The sequence below is a fragment of the Balaenoptera ricei genome, chromosome 1 (assembly GCF_028023285.1).
Source record: "Balaenoptera ricei isolate mBalRic1 chromosome 1, mBalRic1.hap2, whole genome shotgun sequence".
Lineage (NCBI taxonomy): Eukaryota > Metazoa > Chordata > Mammalia > Artiodactyla > Balaenopteridae > Balaenoptera > Balaenoptera ricei.
The window spans coordinates 147,323,928-147,347,945 of record NC_082639.1 but is presented as its reverse complement, the minus strand read 5'-3'; the positions used below and the strand labels follow the sequence as shown (position 1 = coordinate 147,347,945).

At 38.2% G+C, this 24,018-nt stretch overlaps 1 protein-coding gene across 1 annotated transcript in view; it reads left to right on the top strand.

Annotated features, from left to right (window-relative positions):
* NIBAN1 (niban apoptosis regulator 1) overlaps window positions 1–24,018 on the top strand; it is a 160,976-nt gene that overhangs the window by 50,910 nt on the left and 86,048 nt on the right. The window contains exons 2-3 of the mRNA XM_059937800.1: window positions 17,784–17,914; window positions 22,026–22,157. Coding sequence (XP_059793783.1) covers window positions 17,784–17,914; window positions 22,026–22,157 — 263 coding nt within the window. The remainder of the gene's footprint in view (window positions 1–17,783; window positions 17,915–22,025; window positions 22,158–24,018) is intronic.

Genomic DNA, 24,018 nt, shown 5'->3' with positions numbered 1-24,018 from the left:
ACTGGTTTATCCATATAATGGAATACCATGCAAAAGTTAAAAAAATGAATGAGGACACTTTCTGTGTATTGATATTGAAAAGTCTTCAGGATATGCTGTTAAATGAAAAAGCAAGTTTCAAAGCAGTGTATAAATATGCTAACCTTTGCATAATAAATAGGTAAAAATCAGAATATATATATATACACACACACACACAGGAAAGATATATAAGAAACTAATAAAAGTGATTGCATTTAAGAGACAGGTGGAAATGGAATGGACAAGGATGGGGTGGGAGGAAGATATCTCAAAGTATATCTTTTTTTTAAAAAATTACTTATTTATTTATTTATTTATGGCTGTGTTGGGTCTTTGTTTCTGTGTGAGGGCTTTCTCTAGTTGCGGCAAGTGGGGGCCACTCTTCATCGCGGTGCGCGGGCCTCTCACTGTCGCGGCCTCTCTTGTTGCGGAGCACAGGCTCCAGATGCTCAGGCTCAGTAGTTGTGGCTCACGGGCCCAGCCGCTCCACGGCATGTGGGATCTTCCCAGACCAGGATTTGAACCCGTGTCCTCTGCATTGGCAGGCAGATTCTCAACCACTGCGCCACCAGGGAAGCCCCAAAGTATATCTTTTTATATTACTTTTATTTTTGAACTATATGAATATTACCTATTTAATAAAATAAACACAATTAAAAATAAAATAAAATGATAAGAAATCATTCAAGGTCAGTGATTCTCAATAGGGACTAGAAGGACCATTTCACAATTTAAAAAAAAAATTTTTTTTTAATTAATTAGTTAATCTATTTATTTTTGGCTGTGTTGGGTCTTTGTTTCTGTGTGCGGGCTTTCTCCAGTTGCGGCGAGCGGGGGCCACTCTTCATCGCGGTGCGCGGGCCTCTCACTATCGCGGCCTCTCTTGTTGCGGAGCACAGGCTTCAAACGCGCAGGCTCAGTAGTTGTGGCTCCCGGGCTTAGTTGCTCCACGGCATGTGGGATCTTCCCACACCAGGGCTCGAACCCCTTTCCCCTGCATTGGCAGGCAGATTCTTAACCACTGCGCCACCAGGGAAGCCCTCACAATTTTTTTAATGGCACTTTTTCAAATATTTGCTACTAATTATTGAGGGCTTATAATGTACCAGGCACTTTGCCATGAATTATTCCTTTGATCCTCAGAATTCTGCTATTTCTGAGATTCGCAAGATTCAAAGCAATTCAATTTCTACTTTTGCCCAAACTATAAGCATTTCTTCTCTGCTTTAATGTTCTCATCTGTAAAATAGGTATATTAGTTAAGTTAATAACATAAAGGGTTTAGGATGCTAACTATTATTATTTCCTTAGCGCTCGTATACTTCTTTGAACATTATTTTAGCTCTTCCTACACACTCTCATAAGCACCTGGCTGTCATACATTCTGCACTTAGGAGGGTAGAACAAGAATCCCTTCTACGGGGCACTCCAGGCTCAAGGATCTCATTTTGGGAGATATCTAGTTGTACAACAATAGAAGCCCTAGAACTCCATATAATGTCAAAGGGAGTGCAAAGTTCATAGCTGATAATCTCATCATCTCCACTCCACTCACCAAAAATCTAAAAACTCTTAAATGGTCCAGTCAAATATCCCTCCTTTATGAAGCCAGAAACCATGTTTTTGATGCTTTTCTTTTAATGCTTCTCATAGTCTTCCTTATGTCATAGTCATTAAAATACAACTTATTTCTCTTTTCTAGGCTGTATGCTCCTCGACCTCCTGGACTCTTACTTGGCTTTAACAGCTGTAGTACCTGGGAAGGACCTTAAGCATAAAAGGAGCTAATTATTTATCGGATTGAATTGGAAAGGCAATTGCAAGTGTAAAATGCAATTACTCTTCAGCCTAATGATACGGGGATAGACAATAGACAAATGGATCAGAGTAGAGGGTGCAAAAACAACCCATGATATGTATGGGAGCTTGATACATATCATTTGTGGTTATACATATTGGGAGAAATGTGGACTATTCAATAAACAGTGCTGGAATAATTAGTTATCTGTAGGGAAAAGTAGGGATTCCTAAATCATATTCTACACAAAAATTAATTCCAGGTTGTAAAAGCTTAATGCTAAAGCACTTTTAGAAGAAAATATAGGAAAACATCCTTACAAAGAAAATAGTAAGGAAGGATTTCTTAAACCAGACCCTAAAATTACAAACCAGAGAGGATAAGATAGTTAAATTTGACTTCATTAAACTTTAAAACTTTTGTTCAACACTATAATCAATGGGAAAAGGCAAGCCACAGACTGGGAAAAAACAACTGCAATGTTTATATCTGAGAAGGATTCACACCTAAAATTGATAAACAATGCCGGCACATCAGTAAGAATACATATGGAGAGAGGGTGTGAATTCACAGAATAAGAAACCTGAATGGCCAATAAATGTATGAAAAGATGCTCAACTCACTAGTAATCTGATAAATGTAAATTAAGGCACCATTTTTTCACATATCAAAATAGACAAAGATGTGTAGTGGGACAATACCTAGAGTTTCTAATGACGTGCGAGGAGGAAACTCTCGTACTCAGCTGGTGGGATATGAATTCCACAGTCACTTTGGAGAGAAATTTAGCAATACCAACTCAGGTAAAGATGCTCACATTTTGCTCCAGAATCCTACACTCAACGCTACAGAAACTCTTGTGTATTTGCACCATAAATATTCACACCAGCATGGATTATAAGAGCAAAGCAAGAGGAAACAAGTGAGAGGTCCATCAACAAGGATATAAATTGTAGTATATGTTAGAAGTATAGATAGCAGTTAAAATGAATAAGCTAGAATTAAATACCTTATATATATATGTATATGACATATGATGTCTACCTATCTGCCATAATATGGGTGAAGAAAACAAGCTGCAGAATGACAGGTAGAATCAAGTTTGAAAATATGCATAAGAATGCTATTAGTTTCATGTGGATTCCTACGCATGTTTGTAAGAGTCTAAAATGCCTTAAAGGAATAAACATCACTTTGAGCATAGTGGTGCCTAGTAGTGTTGTAAGGCAGGGTAAAGGGGGCTACAAATGTAGCTGTAGTGTTTGTTTGTTTGTTTGTTATTTTTCAGGGTTACTGGTTTATTTCAAGATGTAATATTTTGACAACTGTACCAAATTTCAAAAAGATAAATAAAAACCATAGATAAAGTTGCTTAAATTATCAAGTGTATTCATTATAGCATTTACTGTGTAGTAGGTATTCAATTAAAATTCAGTTTATAAATCCCTGATCCTAGTATTTTTTTGAGAGGACACAGTATGACTGATTTATAAATTTAACCACACAAAATTATATACACTCTTATTTCTCCTCAAGTACATCTATACATACATAAAATAATGAAAAGGCAAAGAGCCACTTTGTTAAAAAACTCCAATTCTTTGTTTGAAAGATTGCAATCAAAATCAGGAGTAAAAATTCTCTGATCCTACTGTGTAAATCAAAGGACTCAGACAATTTGAGATAAAGTAAATGGCTAAAAGATCTACATATATTTTCAGATGCATGGGAAATGAAATAATTGCAAAGGAAGGTCATTGGCATACCCCTTTTTACCTCTTAAATTTTTTTCATTTATTTCACTGAAGACACAGTGAAATATATGTTTCATAGACTGTGAAAAATGTGTACTACTGTTGCAAGGATGTATTTGCAAGCATTCCTCAGTGTGGATTTTTCTCATCAACATGGAAATATGGTCAAATATGCCCTGTCTTAAGAGTTAGAAAGAAATGCCTTCACTTCATTTTCTATCCCTCTATAGATAATACCCAATTTCTCTACTCCGGTTAATTAATAAGGTACTTGGACATATGTTCTACTTTTACTGGAAGCACTTTATGATTCTCCTCCCTTTTCTTTCTTCTTTTTTTTTTTTTTGTCATACAACAGCAGAAATTTATTCTCTTACAGTTCTGAAGGCTAGAAGTCCAAAGTCAAGGTGTCAATATGACCTTTGAAGGCTCTGGGGAAGAATCCTTCCTTGCCTTTCGTAGCTTCTGGTGGCTGCTGGCAATCCTTGATGCTCTTTTTATTTTACATCTTTATTGGAGTATAATTGCTTTATAATGTTGTGTTAGTTTCTGCTGTATAACAAAGTGAATCAGCTATATGTATACATATGTCCCCTTATCCCCTCCCTCTTGAGCCTCCCTCCCACCCTCACTATCCCACGCCTCTAGGTGGTCACAAATCATTGAGCGGATCTCCCTGTGCTATGCGGCTGCTTCCCACTAGCTATTTTACATTTGGTAGTGTATATATGTCAGTGCTACTCTCTCACTTCGTCCCAGCTTACCCTCCCGCCCAACCCCCGTGTCCTCAAGTCCATTCTCTACGTCTGTGTCTTTGTTCCTGCCCTGTCACTAGGTTCATCAGAACCTTATTTTTTTTTTTTTAATTCCATATATATGTGTTAGCATACAGTATTTGTTTTTCTCTAGCTGTAGTGTTTTGTTTAAAATTTTTTTGAGGTAAATATGTGGTAATGGTAAAATTTATTTAGATGGATAGTGGGAATATATGTTACTCACTTTATTGTTCATTATGTTGAAATGGTTCATAATTGAAATATACACATATACAAAACCCTTGTTATTAGTGGTCTATGATTCAACATACCTCACCTCTTGGCTCAGACAAAGTAGAATATAGAGAAGAGATGAGAGAAACTTTGTTAAAGACATTTCAAATATCCTACAGATGATAGGGTTGGTCCATAGCAGTAAGTTCTAACCTTGATTTGGTGCAAAACAGATTCTTAATCAGCAGATAAGAAAATCTACCTAATTAGTGTATTTCCCAGGGAGCTTTATGGTATTAGCCAATAGAGACTGCAGCTTTAATTGAGACAGCGATACCACTTAATTGGAACACCTGAATGAGATTAAGGGGTACTCAGATAAGGTCAGCTTGTTCCCCCTGTACCCAGAGCTTTGCTGGGTCTCTGCCTTCTTGCTGGCAACCTCTGCCAATTGGATGAAGCTGAGCCAAATGCTTTTACTGTCCTTCATAAATCACTTAATGGAATGTTTTAAATACAGATTCCATGTGTTTCAGAGAGTATTCTGAAACACACTGGCTTGCAGATTCTACTGACAAATTTAGAACTCATTACATTGAAGCCCTAGACATTTTCATTACTTTTAACTTGTTGACCCAACAATTTAATATACATTTAATGAAATAAATTGATGATACTTTTGTGAGGATTCAATAATGTATTTCAATTGATTATATCTGTATTAGGGTGAGAAAGAGAGAGAGACAGGAGAGATGTTTTAAATAAGGAATCGACTCACACAATTCTGGAGACTAACGAGTCCCAAGATCTGAGGGCAGCAAACTGGACACTCAGAAGAGCTGATATTGTAGCTCCAGTTTGAAAGCTGGCAGCCTAGAGATCCAGGAAAAGCCGTTTCAGTCTAAGTCCAGGGGCCAGCAAAGACAAATGTCCCAGCTCAAGAAAGTCAGGCAGGAGGAAATTCCCTCTTACTCAGTCTTTTTGTTCTATTTAGGCCTTTAACTGATTGGATAAGGTCCACCCACATCGGGGAGGACAATATTCATTACTCAGTTTACCTATTCAGATACTAACCTCATCCAGAAACACCCTCAAAGACACCCTCCTGAATAATGTGTGAGCATATATCTGGGCATCTCATGGCCCACTAAACTAGACACATAAGATTAACTGTAACAACATCTTTTTACCTAAATTTAAGATCATTTCACAAGGCTTCTTGACAATGTGGTTTTTATTACGAAAGAGTACTTACATTCCTCCATTAATAAAAAGGGAGTGCTTGAATTCCTCCATAAACATCAGTGTAGTCTTAGTAGAGAGAAAAACTTTGTTAAAAACATTGACAATGATTTTTTAAAATTTTCATAAATGTTCTATTACAAACTAGTTTTGTGACCATGGGCCAATTAATTTCTTGATCTGAAAATAGGAAAAGGTTGGAAATGACCCTTATGATCCCATCCAGCTCTAGAAGTCTGTAATCTTTGGTCTTTTCATCAATATATGGGCGTTGGAATGTGATTGACATTGGCATGTCTGTGCTGCTGTCCAGATGAACTCAAGTTGCTTTTGTACGTGTATTGTGGAAGGTAGTCTCAGTTATTTACAGTTCTACTTCATATTTAACCCCCTTGGTGCATATAATGCTAGTTTAGAGTAAGTGAATTACCTGTGAGGCTTGGACTCCAAGCAGAGCTAATCGTATGAGGTTCTAGCACATTTATTAAGCGTGGTGAGAATTCACTTTATGGAAGAGCAATTCCCATAGTAAAAATGTGTGACTTTAAATAACCTGGTACTATTTAGATAGTACTGTTGGGGTTTTTGGTGGGGTTTTTTCTGTTTCTGTTTTTAGAGCATCACATACAATAGCTTTTAGTTCATTTCTCACTAACGTACATTACTCAAGAATTTTTAAATTTAGTGATTAACTGATATACTGGCTGGCAATCATTAGGTTGTCAAAAAAGCAAAATTGCAGGTGTTTGAGTTATCATCAAGAAAATTGTATTCAGAGGACTCAGTGCCTGACTGAATCAAGTGGACAGGAGTCAGAACCATTTTGGCAGTTCTGAAATTCGTGTGAGGGTAAGTTAGAGCATGCTAAAATAATTTTCCCTAATGAGTACTTTATCTACCTTGTAAATGGTTTCAGAAAGTTAGCTGGCCTGCAGAAATGTTGAATAGTTTATGAAGTTTTCCTGGACTTTCCCAAACCTAGCAATGCCATCTTTCATTTTATAGCAAAGTCCACTCCTTCTTATTGTTACCTGTCTCCCCAGACTAACAAAGCACAAGCATATCTGGGTCCCAAACACAGTTTTCTTGAATTTTTTCTTTTTTTTTTTACATTAATAGCATAAATTCTTGAAGAGAAGAAGTAAAAACTGTAACAGAAAACATTTCAGACAAACATACTTCTGTGCAGAAAGAAGAAAAGTGGAATAAGATAAGAAAAAAGAAAGGACATAGTTAGGAAAATAAAAGAGAATCTGAAGGAGACACCAGAGAACCTATTATGTTGGAAGGGGAATCACTTAGTAACATTCCTAAGCTTGTTGCTTCGTTTAAGTCTGGCCTGACTTCTATTAATGTGCATGTTGTATCATTTGCATGGCTGCAATCTCAAAGCAAAGATTATCTTCAGGATTTTGGAATAATCTGAGAGTCTCTGATAAAATATGTGCAAAAACTTTAATAACCATAATTAGACTCAAAAAGAGCAAAGGGAATTTCATTTTTTCAGTTTCTGCATTTCAGTTTTATATTTTCTTCAAAACCAAAAAAGATTGTTTAATGGGCAAAATATTAGTATTCTTCCTAAATTCACAGTCCTTGTGATGCTTTCTGAAAAAGTAGCTGTATCAGATTGGTTTAATTTTCTTTTCCACACTCTTCCCTCTCCTTTTTGTAAAAATAAAAAAAGGCAGCCAATCTGCAACTTCCTTAGGGGAAATTAGACAATTTAGAGAAGTAGCAAAATAAACATGATTTATTCTCATCAAATGTGTCATGAGGAAATTGGAGGCATGCTGTGAAGTAATGGCAAAATAATCTTGAAAATTTCCAAGCACTTTTCCCAAATGAAATGGAAGAAAATTTAAAGTTAGCTTCCATCTAATTATGGCTAAAGAAAAATGTGTGCATAAAATTACAGGCATATGTATTTTTCTAACACTGCAGTTGGTTTCTTCCCCTAAAAAAGAGGAAACCAGACTTAAGATCCTACAGGTTCTAAAAATCTGTTCTCTTGAATAGCTGACCACAGTAGGAGTTTTATTTTTCCATAGAGTCAAGGTAGTGAGGATTGTAACATAATATGGTAGTGTGTTTTTCCTCCCATAGATAGCTCCTCCCATTTCTCTTATATTAACCTGTCAAAGTATTGTTTAACTAAATATGTAGTGCAGATGGGAACCTTAATTCATTTCAGTGGCTGTGATCATTTGTAGAAAACACTGTTTTTGCTTCTGCCTCACCAGCTGGAGCTGGTGCCTGGCCCCTTACATAGCATCTGTAAGTTCATGTGGACTCCCTGAATGCCTTAATGGACTAAGCTTTGTGGCTATATTGAAGATAATGCATCTGCTTTTAGAATAGGGATTGGAAAAAAATAAGGGTCTCTAACAGTCCAAGAGCAAGTACACTCAGAGTTTAGGATTTCTATGAGTGTAAGTTTTGGAAACAAGGAAATGCTTTCTGAGTCCGGGGAGGGTCGTGGCATGACTCTGATATATTAAATAGAAGCTCTTGGGAGCATAAGTGTGTGTTTCTCTTCTGTGGATTACTATCTGAAGTAAATCACAGAGAACTTGAGTTGGTTTATAGGTCTCATTTTTAACTCAAAGTGGAGTTCCTGCCAGCTAGGACGCAGGGACCTGCTGGCATCAATGCGGCCCACGAAGAATGTTTGTAGCAGAGTCTGTTAAGGAAACCTGTCACGGGGCTTCCCTGGTGGCGCAGTGGTTGGGAATCTGCCTGCTGATGCAGGGGACACGGGTTCGAGCCCTGGTCTGGGAGGATCCCGCGTGCCGCGGAGTGGCTGGGCCCGTGAGCCACAACTACTGAGCCTGCGCGTCTGGAGCCTGTGCCCCGCAACGGGAGGGGCCGCGATAGTGAGAGGCCCGCGCACCGCGATGAAGAGCGGCCCCCACTCGCCGCAACTAGAGAAAGCCCTCGCACAGAAACGAAGACCCAACACAGCCATAAATAAATAAATAAATAAAATAAAATAAAAAAATAAAGCAAATAATTAAAAAAAAAAAAAAAAAAGAAAACCTGTCACTCAAGCACCAATAATAAATGTGCTTTAAAAAATAAAACATCATTTAGTTCAGTTATGGAGAATCCAATTTATCCCCATTCTCTAAGGCATTTACTAGGAGAAAGAGAGAGCCCTTGGGCAGTATTTTGTGTAATTAGATTTTTGCACCTTCGTATTGTGAATTGGGATTTCTGATATCTCCACCCTAAGGTGCAAAGTGATGGTGCTTAGAAACCTGAAACTAAAGCTGATGTTATAACTCATCAGGAATTTTAAACTTTTATAATCTGAGAAACTCTGGGGAAAATAAACAATAGTGGATATTATTATACTCTTCTATAAATATTAAAAATGTTTTATTTTCAGAGCTACTTCTGTCATTCTCCCAAATTAATCTTCACCTGAAACCTCGAAAGATTTTAAGATATTGTGCCGGGATGGACCTAGAGTCTGTCATACAGAGTGAAGTCAGAAAGAGAAAAACAAGTACCGTATGCTAACACATATATATGGAATCTAAAAAAAAAAATGGTTCTGATGAACCTAGGGGCAGGACAGGAATAAAGATGCAGACATACTAGAGAATGGACTTGAGGACATGGGGAGGGGGAAGGGTAAGCTGGGACGAAGTGAGAGAGTGGCATGGACATATATACACTACCAAATGTAAAACAGATAGCTAGTGGGAAGCAGCCGCACAGCACAGGGAGATCAGCTCGGTGCTTTGTGACCACCTAGAGGGGTGGAATAGGGAGGATGGGAGGGAGACATAAGAGGGAGGAGATATGGGGCTATATGTATATGTATAGCTGATTCACCTTGTTATACAGCAGAAACTAACACAACATCGTAAAGCAATTATACTCCAATAAAGATGTTAAAAAAAAAAAAGGATAGTGTGCCAAAGGCCTAGTTAACCCTCTTCTCATGTGTGAATTTGCCTCAGTTTTCAGGAAACAGCCACTTTGTTAAAAGGAACCTATTTTTTTTTTTAATTTCTGTATTTTTCTCCTTCATAGTAACAATAGAAATGTAACATCTGAAAAATGTGATTTTTTGTTTTTTGTAATATCATAGGAAAAACCAAAGGTGAAATGTGAAGTAAATAAAACTGGATACAAAATGTAATAATCTCAACTATTTAAAAAATAATTGAAAAAAGATAAGAAGGATATATAGCAAAAATAGTGCTTAGATTTTTTGTATCTTGCTGTACTTATGAGCTACATTTCTAAAAGTGATTGAAACAGCATAGAATCTGAATATTTTGGAGAAGAGTTTTTAATATACCGTAGTTGTTTTGACCCTGGGAATAATGGAGGAACTAGGAATAATCCACTAGAAACAGTATCTTTCAAGGAAGAAAACTATTGATAAAGTGTAGAATTGAGATAAACTACTGAAGGACTGGAAGATTGACAAACAACCTTCTAGAATGAGAAAATATACAAATCTGTCAGGTTCTTCGGACTTTATATAAGTTTTACCTAGGCCCTGATATATTTCCCATGTCTATGAACTGGTCAAGAAAAACAAACAAACCAAGAAAAGCTTTTGTTTGTAAATAATTCCCCACCTATAATTTCAGGGACAAAATTCATCTAAAAGCTTAAACGGAGTTAACCTGTGAGAGTCAGATTTTTTTTTTAAATAAAAGAATAGTGCTATGAGAGTGCATAGTTTTAATAATAAATAGTCAAGATGAGAACTGGACCTTTCTCCTTTCTTGGGGTACTAGCATGGGTTTCATGATTGTGATGCACTGTAATTTGCTTTACTCTTAAATATTTACTTAGCCATTCTTTCATTCATTCAACAAATATTTGCTGAGTACATAAATACACTATACCCCTGGAGGAGAGATAAGCTATATTTAAACAGCTGTAGCAAAAGTGGTGCAGTTTTGGGAGAATAGGAAAGAAGGTGAGTGTTTCCAGCTGGGGAGAGCCAAAAAAGGCTTCTTCTTGGGTTGGGATTGCCACCTGAGCTTGAAGGGAGGGAGAAGTCATGGCCATGTACAGGGGACGAGGAGGGTTAGTCTGAGTAGACAGGTGGGAAATAAAAGATAGTTGGAGCCAGATCACAGGGCCTTTGTTGCCAGGCTAAGTGGTTACTTTTCTAGGCAATGGGGAACTGTTGAAGGTTTTTACAAAGGAATTAACGTGATCTTGCAACAACATGTCAAATGAAACTTGTCAGGCCGGGATGCAGAGGATTATGGCTCTACGACTATGAGGTGTGTCTCTTAAGGCTTTCAAAAGAGTTTCCTGGGAGAATTAATGGCAAGACTTGGTTCTGAAGGCCAGTTCCCCAGTCTAACATCTGGGCCTTGATAACTCGTGTCAGCTTTCTCTTGAGTGGAACCATGGTGGCCAGATAGGATTCAGCCTTTCCTGTTCTGCTCCATCAACTCTGGACTCACTCTGGCCACTTCCTAGAATCTGCCTTTGCAACACAGACCAAGCTTTGTCTTTCTCCCATAATCCTCCAGGATTTAGGTATTGGCAGTGGCACTGCCCCCTCCCACTCTGGCTTTGACTTTTTTGTTCCTCTTTTAGAACTGAGAGCTAAAAGGTTTTACTGGTTTGTTTGCTATGTTTTGTTTTGCATTTTTGCTCCCGCTGTGATTCTGAGATAGGGCAGATTAAGAGACTTTTACAATGTTGTTTCAAGATAATAAAGACTTGATTGGAGGCATGGGGGTTGGGATGGGGAAAAGGAGATGGATTCAAGAAATTCTGTGGAAGTAGAAGTGACAATACCTGATGACTGAATATGGGAGCAAGGGAAAAGGAATCAAATAATAGTGCTGAGTTTTGGAGTCTGTATGAATTCAAATGGTTTTAAAAGGTCCAGAAGATACTTTTCTTACTTTTACAAAGTTGAACTGAAGCTAAGTGTGGACAGACCTGTCACGGAGGCTTCTTTTAACTTTAGTGATGATCACCCTGAAGGGTGTTGAGAGCAGGCTGGTCAAGTAAATGGTAGCAACACCACACCCAGCACAGTATGCTGCAATAATTGAGTAGGATTAGAAGAAATATGCCTGTGCCAAAAACGCTGGTGCAAGAAAATGCAGAAGAAGCCCTTTGTGGCTCTAGTCTTTATATTACTGAGTAACTTCCTTTTAGAGAAAGACCTGGCACTGTGTTTTACAAACAATTTAGGAAAGGGAATATGATACTAAATAGTGGCAATTCAATACTCAAGCATCTTGAAAACTGTGGAAACAAGCTGGTTTAAGCTGAAGTTATTTTGTGTGGTGCCTGTGGGCTGATCCACTTATTTGAATGCTCTCATGGTGGAATATTACATAATAGTAATAATACTCAAAATTTATTGAGTAACTAAAGTGTCTGACACTGCTACAGGTACTTTTTAACCTGTAGAGTATCCCATTGAATCTTCACAAAATGCTATGAAAATGGGTGTCTTATAATCCCCATTTTACAGGTGACAAAATTAAGGCTCAGACATTTTTCACAGAACTGGAACAGATAATCCTAAAATTCATATGAAACCATAAAAGACCTGGAATCGCCAAAGCAATCCTGAAAAAAAGGACCAAAGCAAGAGGCATAACCCTCCCAAACTTCAGACAATACTACAAAGCTGTAGTAATCAAAACAGCGTAGTACTGGCACAAAAACAGACATATAGATCAATGGAACAGAATAGAGAGCCCAGAAATAAACCCACACACCTATGGTCAATTATTCTTTGACAAAGGAGGCAAGAATATACAATGGAGAAAAGACCGTCTCCTCAGCAAGTGGTGTTGGGAAAATTGGACAGCCACATTTAAATCAGTGAAGTTAGAACACACCCTCTCCTCACTATAAACAAATATAAACTAAAAATGGCTTAGAGACTTAAACATAAGACATGACACCATAAAACTCCTAGAAGAGAACATAGACAAAACATTCCCTGACATAAATAGTACCAATGTTTTCTTAGGTCAGTCTCCAAAGGCAATAGATAAAAACAAAAATAAACAAATGGGACCTAATCAAACTTACAAGCTTTTGCACAGCAAAGGAAACCATAAACAAAACAAAAAGACAACCTACAGAATGGGAGAAAATATTTGCAAATGATGCAACTGACAAGGGATTAATTTCCAAAATATACAAACAGCTCATACAACTCAACAACAAAAAAACAAAGCAACCCTATCCAAAAATGGGCAGAAGACCTAAATAGACATTTCTCCAAAGAAGACATACAGATGGCCAATAGGCACATGAAAAGATGCTCAACACCACTAATTATTAGAGAAATGCAATCAAAACTGCAATGAGGTATCACCTCACACCAGTCAGAATGGCCATCATCAAAAAGTCTACAATTAACAAATGCTGGAGAAGGTGTGGAGAAAAGGGGACCCTCTACACTGTTGGTGGGAATGTAACTTGGTGCAGCCACTGTGGAAAACAGTGTGGAGGCTCCTCAGAAAACTAACAATGGAATTACCATATGATCCAGCAATCCCACTCCTGGGCATATATCTGGACAAAACTATAATTCAGAAAGATGCATGCACCCTTATGTTCATAGCAGCACTATTCACAATAGCCAAGACATGGAAACAACCTAAATGTCCATTGACAGATGAATGAATAAAGAAGATGTGGTACATATAGACAGTGGAATATTACTCTGCCATAAAAAAGAATGAAATAATGCCATTTGCAGCAACAGCAACATGGATGCAACTAGAGATTATCATACTAAGTGAAATAAGTCAGACAGAGAAAGACAAATACCATAGATATCACTTACATGTGGAATCTAAAATATGGCACAAATGAACTTATCTGTGAAACAGAAAGAGAATCACAGACATAGAGAACAGGCTGGTGGTTGCCAAGGGGGAAGGGATTGGGGGAGGGATGGAGTGGGAGGATGGGGTTAGCAGATGTAGGCTTTTATATGTGGAATGGATAAGCAGCAAGTTCCTACTGTATGGCACAGAGAACTATGTTCAATCTCTTATGATAAACCATAATGGAAAATATAAAAAAAGAATGTATATATATATGTATAACTGAATCACTTTGCTGTACAGCAGTAATTAACACAACACTGTAAATCAACTATACCTCAGTATAAAAAAATTGAGGCTCGGAGAGAGGAGCTCAATGTAACACAGCTACTAACTCGCTTTTCACTTTGACTCATTAAGGCTAATGTTTGATTTAGTTGGTTTTAATTCAGGTTGCACTGAGGGCCGCTTACGTGCTGGTAAGCATTCCTAAACATCTGTGAAAATGTAGGTTATGTTTGTCTTGAGCTTGCAGTGAGTAGGACGGCTGTTCTGTATGCAGCAGGGCAGGATGGCCCCAGTTAATGAGTTACAGTAGACAACTTGCTTTTGGCTTCTCCTTGATTCCTCAGTTTAGTTTAAGGACCTTCCCTGGGTGGTTGGCTTGGGTGCTTCATCATCAATTTAATTACTAGGGATTACCAAAAACTTTCTATGTGCCAAATGCAGTGCTGAGCACTTTTATTTTACTGTGTTGCTTCATGTGATTATGACAACACTATGAGATTGCTACTCTTTTATTTTTAATTGAAGTATAGTTGATTTACAATATTGTGTTAGTTTCAGGTGTACAGCAAAGCGATTCAGTATTTTTGCAGATTATATTCCATTATAGGTTATTATAAGATAATGGGTATAATTCCCTCTTCTGCACAGTATGTCCTTGTTGCTTATCTATTGTATATATAGTAGTTTGTACCTGTTAATACCATACCCCTAATTTGTCCTTCCCCCTTCCCTCTCCCCTTTGGTAACCACAAGTTTGTTTTCTATATCTGTGAGTCTTTCTGTTTTGCATATACATTCATTTGTATTACTTTTTAGATTCCACATATAAGTGATATCATACAGTATTTGTCAGTCTGACATTTCACTAAGAATAATACTCTCTAGTTCCAGCCACGTTGCTGCTAATGGCAGTATTTCTTTCTTTTTTATGATTGAGTAATATCCATGAGATTGCTACTCTTGTTGGCTTGATTTTATATGAGGGAAAGTAACTGGTGTGAAGTCCCACTACTAGTAAGTAGCAGAGATGGGACTCTTTAGAGTCAGCCCATGTCTGTCTGACTCCAGAGTCCATCCTCCTAACTACAGTGGTATTTTGCCCCAACACCAGGCTTTTCTCAAATTGTCAAGATCCCTACACTGGGCATTCCTTTATTTGGGTTTAGATCAGCTTGATCTAAAATCTAGATACATTTTGGGAATCGCTTTAGGTTCTTTTCCTCCTAGAACCTGTGATGTTGTTAGCTGTTTTATTTACATTTTGAACCAGTCTTTAGGTTAATTCCCCTAGGAAGCTGTAATCTCTTTTTTATGAGTGCTCCCTGGTGGATGCTGTGCGGACAGTATATGCAGATATTCAAATCACAGAAACATTTTTCTCATACATTGGGAGGGAGTGGTGGCATTGCAGTATCTCAGTAGAAGCAGGGCAGCCTTGAGGGGGCTGGGTGACGTGGCAGGATGTCAGGTTTCAAGGCTTTGTAGAGCTCATCATAAAATGACATCCACCTCCTTTTATTTAAATCCAATTGCTTGCAAGAGTGCCAAAATTAATCAGAGATTAACCGGCTGCTCTCCTGCTAGACTAAACAGTGGTTACTTGGATCTAAAGGGCCAATTTTGTTAACCATTTATATGTTTCAGTGAGGTGAGACTCATTCTCATTGTGGGGATTCTCAAAGATGTCCCACGCCTATACAAGAAAATTATAGACAAGTATATAGAATTTTATTCCTTATGCACTGTATACAAGCTAAAAAAAAATAACCAATTAGACACATAAAGCCTGAGTATATTAAAGTGTTATGCAAATACTGATTAATAGTAATACCATAAACTCACAAAGCAAGCAAAAGTATACCTGACTCAGATTATAGGAACTTTTATTTGCATCTCTACAGAACCTATTATTAGTGGGTATCAAAGCACCTTACAAGTAATAATTATTAAAGCTCATAAATACAACCAGAAAATGTCATTTTATTGAGGGAATAAGCAAGAATTCCCCTTTACCTCATATGTATTATGAGATCTAAATGCCTGAACTAAAGAAGGATTTTCCTTATAGAGAGAGTATTTATACACTGTGGGTGTTTGGGGCAATGATTCCATAGGCATAGAAGTTGGCAGCTATGGATTCAAGTTTCTCATATTGAGTATCTTGATCTATGTGGTTAGAACCCTTCACTTATTTTTGAAATTTTACATGTGTAATAGCTCTAAACAGCTATAAATAAATATAAGTATAAAATATAACATACAGAGCTATAAGTAGCTATGTACGTTATATTTTAATATTTCTCTGTTGACTATAATATCAAATTTGAAAACAAAAATTATGCCAAGTTCACATGAGAGTATTTTAAAATATTTTGGAATGTTACATCAGGTTTATTTTTTCTCAAACTAATATCTTATTCCAAGGACTAATAGCTTGTAAGCACAGTCAGTGTGACCTGTATATATTTGTATACTCTGTGGCAAGTCCTTGAAATGTTGTGAGGATTTCTCATCTGCTTCAGAATGCTGCTTTGCCCTTTCTCCCCTATTTCTCCTTCTCCTTTCCTGCCTTTGCAATCTCCCTACTTTCTGAAGTTAAGCATAGATTGGAAAAGCTCAAGAGTATTCCGGTGCCTGACTCTCCCTCTCCCTCCATCTCGAGTCCTCAAGCTCCTCCCACATGATTATTCCTCAGATTTATTTTCTTCTGGTGCTAAGAGGCCATATTGTAGTTGCTGGTCACAGTTGTGAGGCAGCTGTACTTCCATGGTTATATTTCACTGTCACGTAGATTCCAGGAAAAGTGTGGACTAGTGAGCATCTTCCTTTACAGTTAGGATGCTGGAGCCTAGAGAGAATGAGTGACAACTGACGTCATACAGCTGGTTCACTTCTCTGTCTTCTAGAATTGGGACCAGAATTTAGGTCTCGAGACTCTTTATCCAAAGTTTTAACCTCTATCCCATGGTAGTTATATCATTCTTTGAATCATAAAAAATTTTAGGGACTTTCCTGGTGGCGCAGTGATTAAGAATCCGCCTGCCAATGCAGGGGACACAGGTTTGAACCCTGGTCCGGGAAGATCCCACATGCTGTGGAGCAGCTAAGCCCGTGCACCACAACTACTTAGCCTGTGCCCTAGAGCTCGCAAGCCACAACTACTGAGCCCACGTGCCACAACTACTGAAGCTTGCGCGCCTAGAGCCCATGCTCCACAACAACGGAAGCCACCACAATGAGAAGCCCGCGCACCACAACGAAGAGTAGCCCCAACTCGCCACAACTAGAGAAAGCCCGCATGCAGCAACGAAGACCCAACCCAGCCAAAAAATATATAAATAAATAAAATAAAATAAAAAAGTTTTTAAACCAGAAGCGTAGGAGCAGAACTAGAAGAAACCGTTTGTTGATTTTATCCAGGGCTGTGGATCAACAGGGCTAGAAGTGGGGCCTCAGGATCTGAAGACAAACGGAGTGACGTGTGTGCAGAGTTGAAATGGTGAACCCTGGGATTATTGTTGCATTGCTGTGTAGGAGAAGTTGAATGACTGGAGGTAGAAGATAATGAAGAGCAAGTTGAAGTGGAGAACAGGGTGAGGTAGAATGGTGGTTGTAGAAGAACTAGGAGGATGGTTGAGCTTATGGTCATGGCAATGGGTTGTTAATGTAAAATGAAGAAAGTTGGTTACTGGATAGATGGTCCTTAAGGACCTCCAAGTCTCTCAGGATGATGCCAGAGGGGGAGGAAGTCATGGCAGCAGGTATCAAAGTTCTCAGGGCCTGTGGGCTAATAACGAATCCCTAGGAAGCAGAGGGGTTGGGGAGCCTAGAGGGGTATATATAGAATTATGGAGACAGATGCTACATTTCTAAATTCTAATTTTCATTCTTTTTCCAGGGAAAACTGAGGCTGCTATCAAAAACTTCAGTCCCTACTACAGTCGCCAGTACTCTGTGGCTTTCTGCAATTATGTACGCAGTGAAGTAGAACAGCAAAGAGATTTAACATCACAATTTTTGAAGACCAAGGTAACCCATGGAATTTGGTTTCCATATTTCTCCCACTGAAGAATGGTTTATAACTCATAATATTTCTGATATAAACAATAATTTGAATGACAGCTTAAAAAATCTGTTCTCTAATCATTTCATGCTCAAAAAACTATTTGCCTGGAAGTTAGAGCATATGATTTCTTGTTGATGGTGTAATCCACATAAAAAGAAAACTAGCATGATTTCAGTTTTACTATGTTTTTCCCACATTGATGCTTTGACGTCAAAAATCTGACTTGCTGTGGTGAAATACAGTAAAAAAACAGTCATAATTTCAGTGCCTCATACTATGGGTGTTTTTATTTTGGTCATTGATCGAATGTGACTTTATCTTCTAAACCTGTAACTTATTCTGTCTCCTTTGCTCCATTATAATAATTATCCACAACCTAAACAAATATTTATTGACACTATGTGCCAGGCCCTACTCTAAGAACTTGAGAACAAGACAAATTATCTGCTTTCCTGTTAATATTCAAATAGAAGACAGACAATAAACAAATAAACAAATGAATATCAGGTAATAAGAAATGCTACAAAGTAAAATAAAGCAGGAGTCTTATTTCAGAGAAGGTGGTCAGTGAAGCCTTCTGTGGAGATGACATCTGAGCAGAAACTAGAGTGAAATAAGAGAGTAGGCTGTGTGAATACCTGTGGGAAGAGTGTTCCAGGCACATGGAACAGAAGTGCAAAGACCTTGCAGCAGTCAGAAGCATAGCAGGAAGGCTAGTGTGCTGAGAGCCATATAAGCAAGGGAGGAGAGCTGAAAAAGGAACGCAGAGTGACAAATAGGGACCAGATCATGTAGGCCCATAGACCACAATAAAGGTTTTTAAGTGTGATGGGAAGTTATTGGAGGGTATGGAATACAGAGTGACTTATAATTTTAAGTGATCTTTCTGGCCTTTCTATAGAGAATAGACTATGGGGAGGGACATGGGAAGAAACTGGAAACTGGCAAGGTAGACACTGTAGCAGTCCAAGAGAAGGATGATGGCCAATTGGACTAGGGTGGTAGTGGAAACAGTTGTGAGAAGAGTCCAAGTCAGAGCTGACAGAACTTGTTGATGGGTTGGGTATGAGATAATAGAAGAAGAGAGAAATCAGTGATGACTTGGCTTTTAGCTTGAGCAAATAAGCAGATGGACTTGTCTTTTACTCAGAAGAGTCAGAGGTGGATGGGAATCATTTCACTTTTGGCCACGTTATGTTTAAGATACTTATTTCACATACACCCATGGAAATACTGACTAGGTAGTTGAATGCTCTGATTTGGAGCTCAGTGGAGAGGTTGAGGCTAGGGAATAGAAATTTGGGAGTTCTTAGCTCATAACTGGTATTAAAGTCATGGGACATAATCAAGGGAAAGTATAAACAGAGAAAAGGAGAGCTTCCATGACCAAGTCCTGGCCCCTCCAACATTTGGAGATCAGAAAAAGGAGAAAGATTCAGCAATATGGACTGAGAAAAAAATAGCCTGTGGAGTAGGAAAAAAAAAATCAGGAAAGTACAATGTGCCAGAGTCAAATAAAGAAGGAGTTTCAAGAAAGAGGGAGTGATAAGTAGGTCAGATATTGCTGAAAGTTGACCAATAGATTTAGCAGCATGGCTTTGTAGGGATAACTGATTGTCATCCCCATAAAACAATGACTGACAAAATTTTGGGAGTTTGATAAAAATGCAAATTCTGGTCTGTATCCCCAGAGATTCTGATATAGTGTCAGTATAGTATAGTATATAAGTCTAGGGTGAGGCTGCATTTTTTTTGACAAATATTGTATGACTCCTGTTACATGAATTTCCCAGAGTAGTCAAATTCATATAGGTAAAAAGTAGAATAGTAGTAAAAAGGGAGTGGGGGTGAGGGAAATAGAGAGTTATTATTTAATTGGCACAGAATTTCAGTTTGTGGTGATAAAAAGTTCTGGAGATAGAGAGTGGTGATGGTTGCACAACAATGTGAATATAATTAATGCCACTGAACTGTACACTTAAAAATGGTAAAAACGGTAAACTTTATGCCATGTGTATTTATTTTACCACAATAAAAAATAACATAAGGAAAAAAGAATACAATACTTAGGGATAAACTTAACCATGTAGATGAAAGAATTGTACACTGAAAACAAAATGTTGCTGAAAGAAATTAAACAACACATAAATAAATGGAAAAGCATCCTCTGTTCATGTGTATTTTACCACAATAAAAAATACTCAGTATAATGAAGGACTTAAATTAATAAGATTAAACCGATCAGGATACAGTAATATATGGTATGGTAAAAAGACAACACCAAAATCTCACTGGCTTGAAAACAGTAGTTTGTTTTTCCCCCATATTACATGCCCTGCGTGTCCACTGCGTAGATTGTAGAGGGCTGCTCTGCTCCACAGGGTCCTCACTCAGGGACACAGTTTGACCAAGTCTCCACTATCTGGATGGTTGGTGAGGCGGCATTTTTAACAAGCGTATCAGTTGATCTAAGTGGCCCAGGCTTGGGCTTCCCTGATGGCGCAGTGGTTAAGAGTCCGCCTGCCAATGCAGGGCACACGGGTTCGAGCCCTGGTCCGGGAAGATCCCGCATGCCGCAGAGCCACTAAGCCTGTGCGCCACAACTACTGAGCCTGCACTCTAGAGCCCGTGAGCCACAACTATTGAAGCTCGCATGCCACAACTACTGACGCCTGCGCACCTAGAGCCCGTGCACTGCAGTGAGAAGCCCACACACTGCAACGAAGGGTAGTCCCCGCTCACCCCCCCCACCACCGCTCGCCGCAACTAGAGAAAGCCTGTGCACAGCAATGAAGACCCAATGCAGCCATAAATAAGTAAATAAATAAATAAATAAAAACACTAAAAATAAATAAATAAATAAATAAAAGAGAAAAAGTGGCTCAGGTTTAAGAAATGCTGTACGTAAGAACGATAAAGTTCAGCTTATATATGGTTGCAGTCTCATTTTAAGAGGAGAGTGAGGTCCTCTTTTACGTGTTAATGAGTCCATATAGGAGAGTGCCTCATTATCTGCCTCAATATTAAGCCCTGGAATTTATAAGGCTATTTATTTCAACCCTTAGCAGATTCTTAAAAAGATTAGCATATCACTCTTCTCTGTATGGTTCATGTAAATTTTGCTTGAAAAGGGAGGCATGAGTTTCTAAAGGGACTATGTTTTTTTTTTGATTGAAGTATAGTTGGTTTACAATATTGTGTTAAAGGCACTATAGTGTTTGAATAACATCAATGTAAAGTCAGTGACACGTGAAAGACAGGAGGCCCATTCCTATATTTTGAGATAATACATGAGGCAGGATGGGAATTCCCCCTTACACGGTTAGCCCAATAGAAGACCTAACTAGGTATCTAACAGAGACTTCCCTACAGCACAAATAATAGAACAGAGAAATCAGTGATGACTTGGCTTTTAGCCAGGGTTATGAACGAGAAATCCCTAGACCTTTAAGTGGAAGAGGTAGAATGAAGGTTTGCTGGCTTGCCTGCTTGTTCTTTAACTAGAGAGTAAACAAAGTCTCCTTGAAGAGCACAAAGGTGGGTTAAGTGTTTTTAGCCTTGGTCCCCAGAGCTTTGGGTCTGGGGAAACCACTGAACACTGACTCTTGAGGCAGCCCCTGAAGGTTGACAAAGAGGGGAGCAGCCTGTTAACTCCCCTGTTTTTTCAGGAATTAACCCTGAGGTATATTCAGGGTGTTGGGATAGATGTCCACAGCTTACAGTTAACTGGCTCACTCCCTCTCTTCCACAGAGTTTACCAAGGATTTATTAAGTGCCACAGGTATGCAAGGCATAACCTTGCTACTATAATCCCTTCTAGCATATGCTTCTGTTCTTGTAGCATAATGAAGGGAATGCAAATCACAAAAATATCAGTAAGACAAATATTTGCATTTGGTCAGGAGAGGTAGGAAAGGGAAATGTGGAGGGAGGTGGGGGGAAGCAACAATTTCCCCAGGATCTCAGCACAAGATAGTTTCTGAAAATATTCCTTGAAATACCGTGAATAGACTTAGTGGTAGCATGATATGCTATCTTTTGTTGTGACAGTTAATTGCATTCATCTTCTTTAAGCCACCATTGGAGCCTGGAACTGTTTTGTATGAAGCGGAGCTATCACAGTTTGCTGAGGACATAAAGAAATGGAAGGAGAGATATATTGTGGTTAAAAATGACTTTGCTGTGGAAAGCTATGAGAACAAAGAGGTAAGACATTTCCTTGTTACCACTGATTCTTGCCGTTTTCTTAAATGTTGGCTGGGTTGACTGGCAAGCTCTCTCCTTTGAGACTGACTGATTCAATGAGCACTAACAGATTCAGGTATTCATTTCAGTTAACAGATATTTATTGTGGGTTATCGTAGGTTCTAGGTATATCACTGTAGATTAGACAGATGCTTGCAGTCTAGTGGGCAACGTAGACTTCGAACAAGTAATTGCAAGTGAGTGTGAAGATAGAAGGTTATACTGAGTGGCCAGTGCGGGAGCCTTTCCTATGATCATTGGGCCTCGAGGTCTGTCTTAGTCACCTCCCTGATATCTCTCCCTCTCTGCTCTGTGTCTCCATGTCTTCCCACTCTTAAGCCTCCTCTGTGGCAGAGGACTTATTTGTTAAGATTGTGATTGGATTTGCATGGGTTCCTAAAATTTCAGAACTTTTCACATACTATATTTCACTTATACATATGAATTTTTTTCACTAGCTCTTTCCTGGTTATCTCATTTTTTCCCTTGTCTGTAAAATGTGGAGAGATGAGATAGCATATATACAGTGCCTAGCACCTGAGAGGACCTTAGTTTTTATTGGTTCCCATTTCTTTCCCCATCAAGGGAGGTAATATGGTATAAATGAAAGAACATTGGGCAGAGAATTTGGAAAACTAAAGTTGAGGTCAGGCCTCCATTAAACTAGAGTGTGAGGCTGAATGATCCCACTGACTCCTTCCAGATCTCATACTGTACACATATTCAGTCTACATAGATTCTCAAGCTCCCTTTGAAATGAATAGTTACTATTTATGGGTTAAAGTTAGTAACATATTTAAAACTCTGCACTCTTCACTCTAAGTTCAAAACTAGTCAGGACATCCTCTGCAGATACTCTGAGTAATTACCCCTGATGCTAAACCTTTAGGAAGAGGCTTCAGGCTGACAGATAATGTGTCTCCTTCCAATTTTTGATGGAAAATAGAAATAAAATATAATACAAACTTATTATACCACCTACCAGGCAGTACTCAAGTGCTTTCTTGGGTAGTCTTATTCTTTCCAACATTTGTTAAGCCAATATCTTCTCTGCTTTATCTATTTTAGGATTTTAGTCAACATTTGATTTGCTCTCTGAAGCAAATGATCAGTACAGTACAAATAAGGATAATAATAACAAATCACTTTAGATTTCATACGTCCCGTTATACTGTTCTCTCAGGGAAGCTTGAGAAGAGGCAGTATAACCTAATGGTTAATATTATGCACTTTGAGTCACACCTTTACCAGTTACCAGATATGTGTCCTTGCATAAGTTATAAATCTCCTTGAGCCTCAGTTTTCTCATCTGTAAAATGGTGAGCATGATTCCTTCATCACAATGTTGTTGTGAGAATTAAAGACATGAATGCATTGAAGCCCTTAAAATATGGCCAAGTGCTGGCAGAGCCCAATATAGAGCAGTTGCCAGTATGACAACTAACTAATGTGGAGGAAGCACTCATAGAACTCACTCTTGTATTTATTAAGGTTTTCACCATATTTGGCACTAACGGAAGTTTCATTTTGAATCAAATTTTTGTGTTTTTTTTCCCCTTTTCATTTTTTTACACTTGCTCCCTCAACTTGCAATTTATGGACTATATTGCTTTCTTTACTTTGCTCATCATTTTCAGGTGAACTTGTTCCGATTGTTAAGATATGGTCACTGAATTTGGTAATAACCAATTTTTTTTTTTTAACTTGGAAAAAGATGCCCATGCAGTGTGCCATAATTCCTTAAAGTTTTAATGATATCCTGTTTTTTAGTTACAGAAGGTTTTTAAAAAAAAATTACACCTAAGAGTTATACATTAAGTAT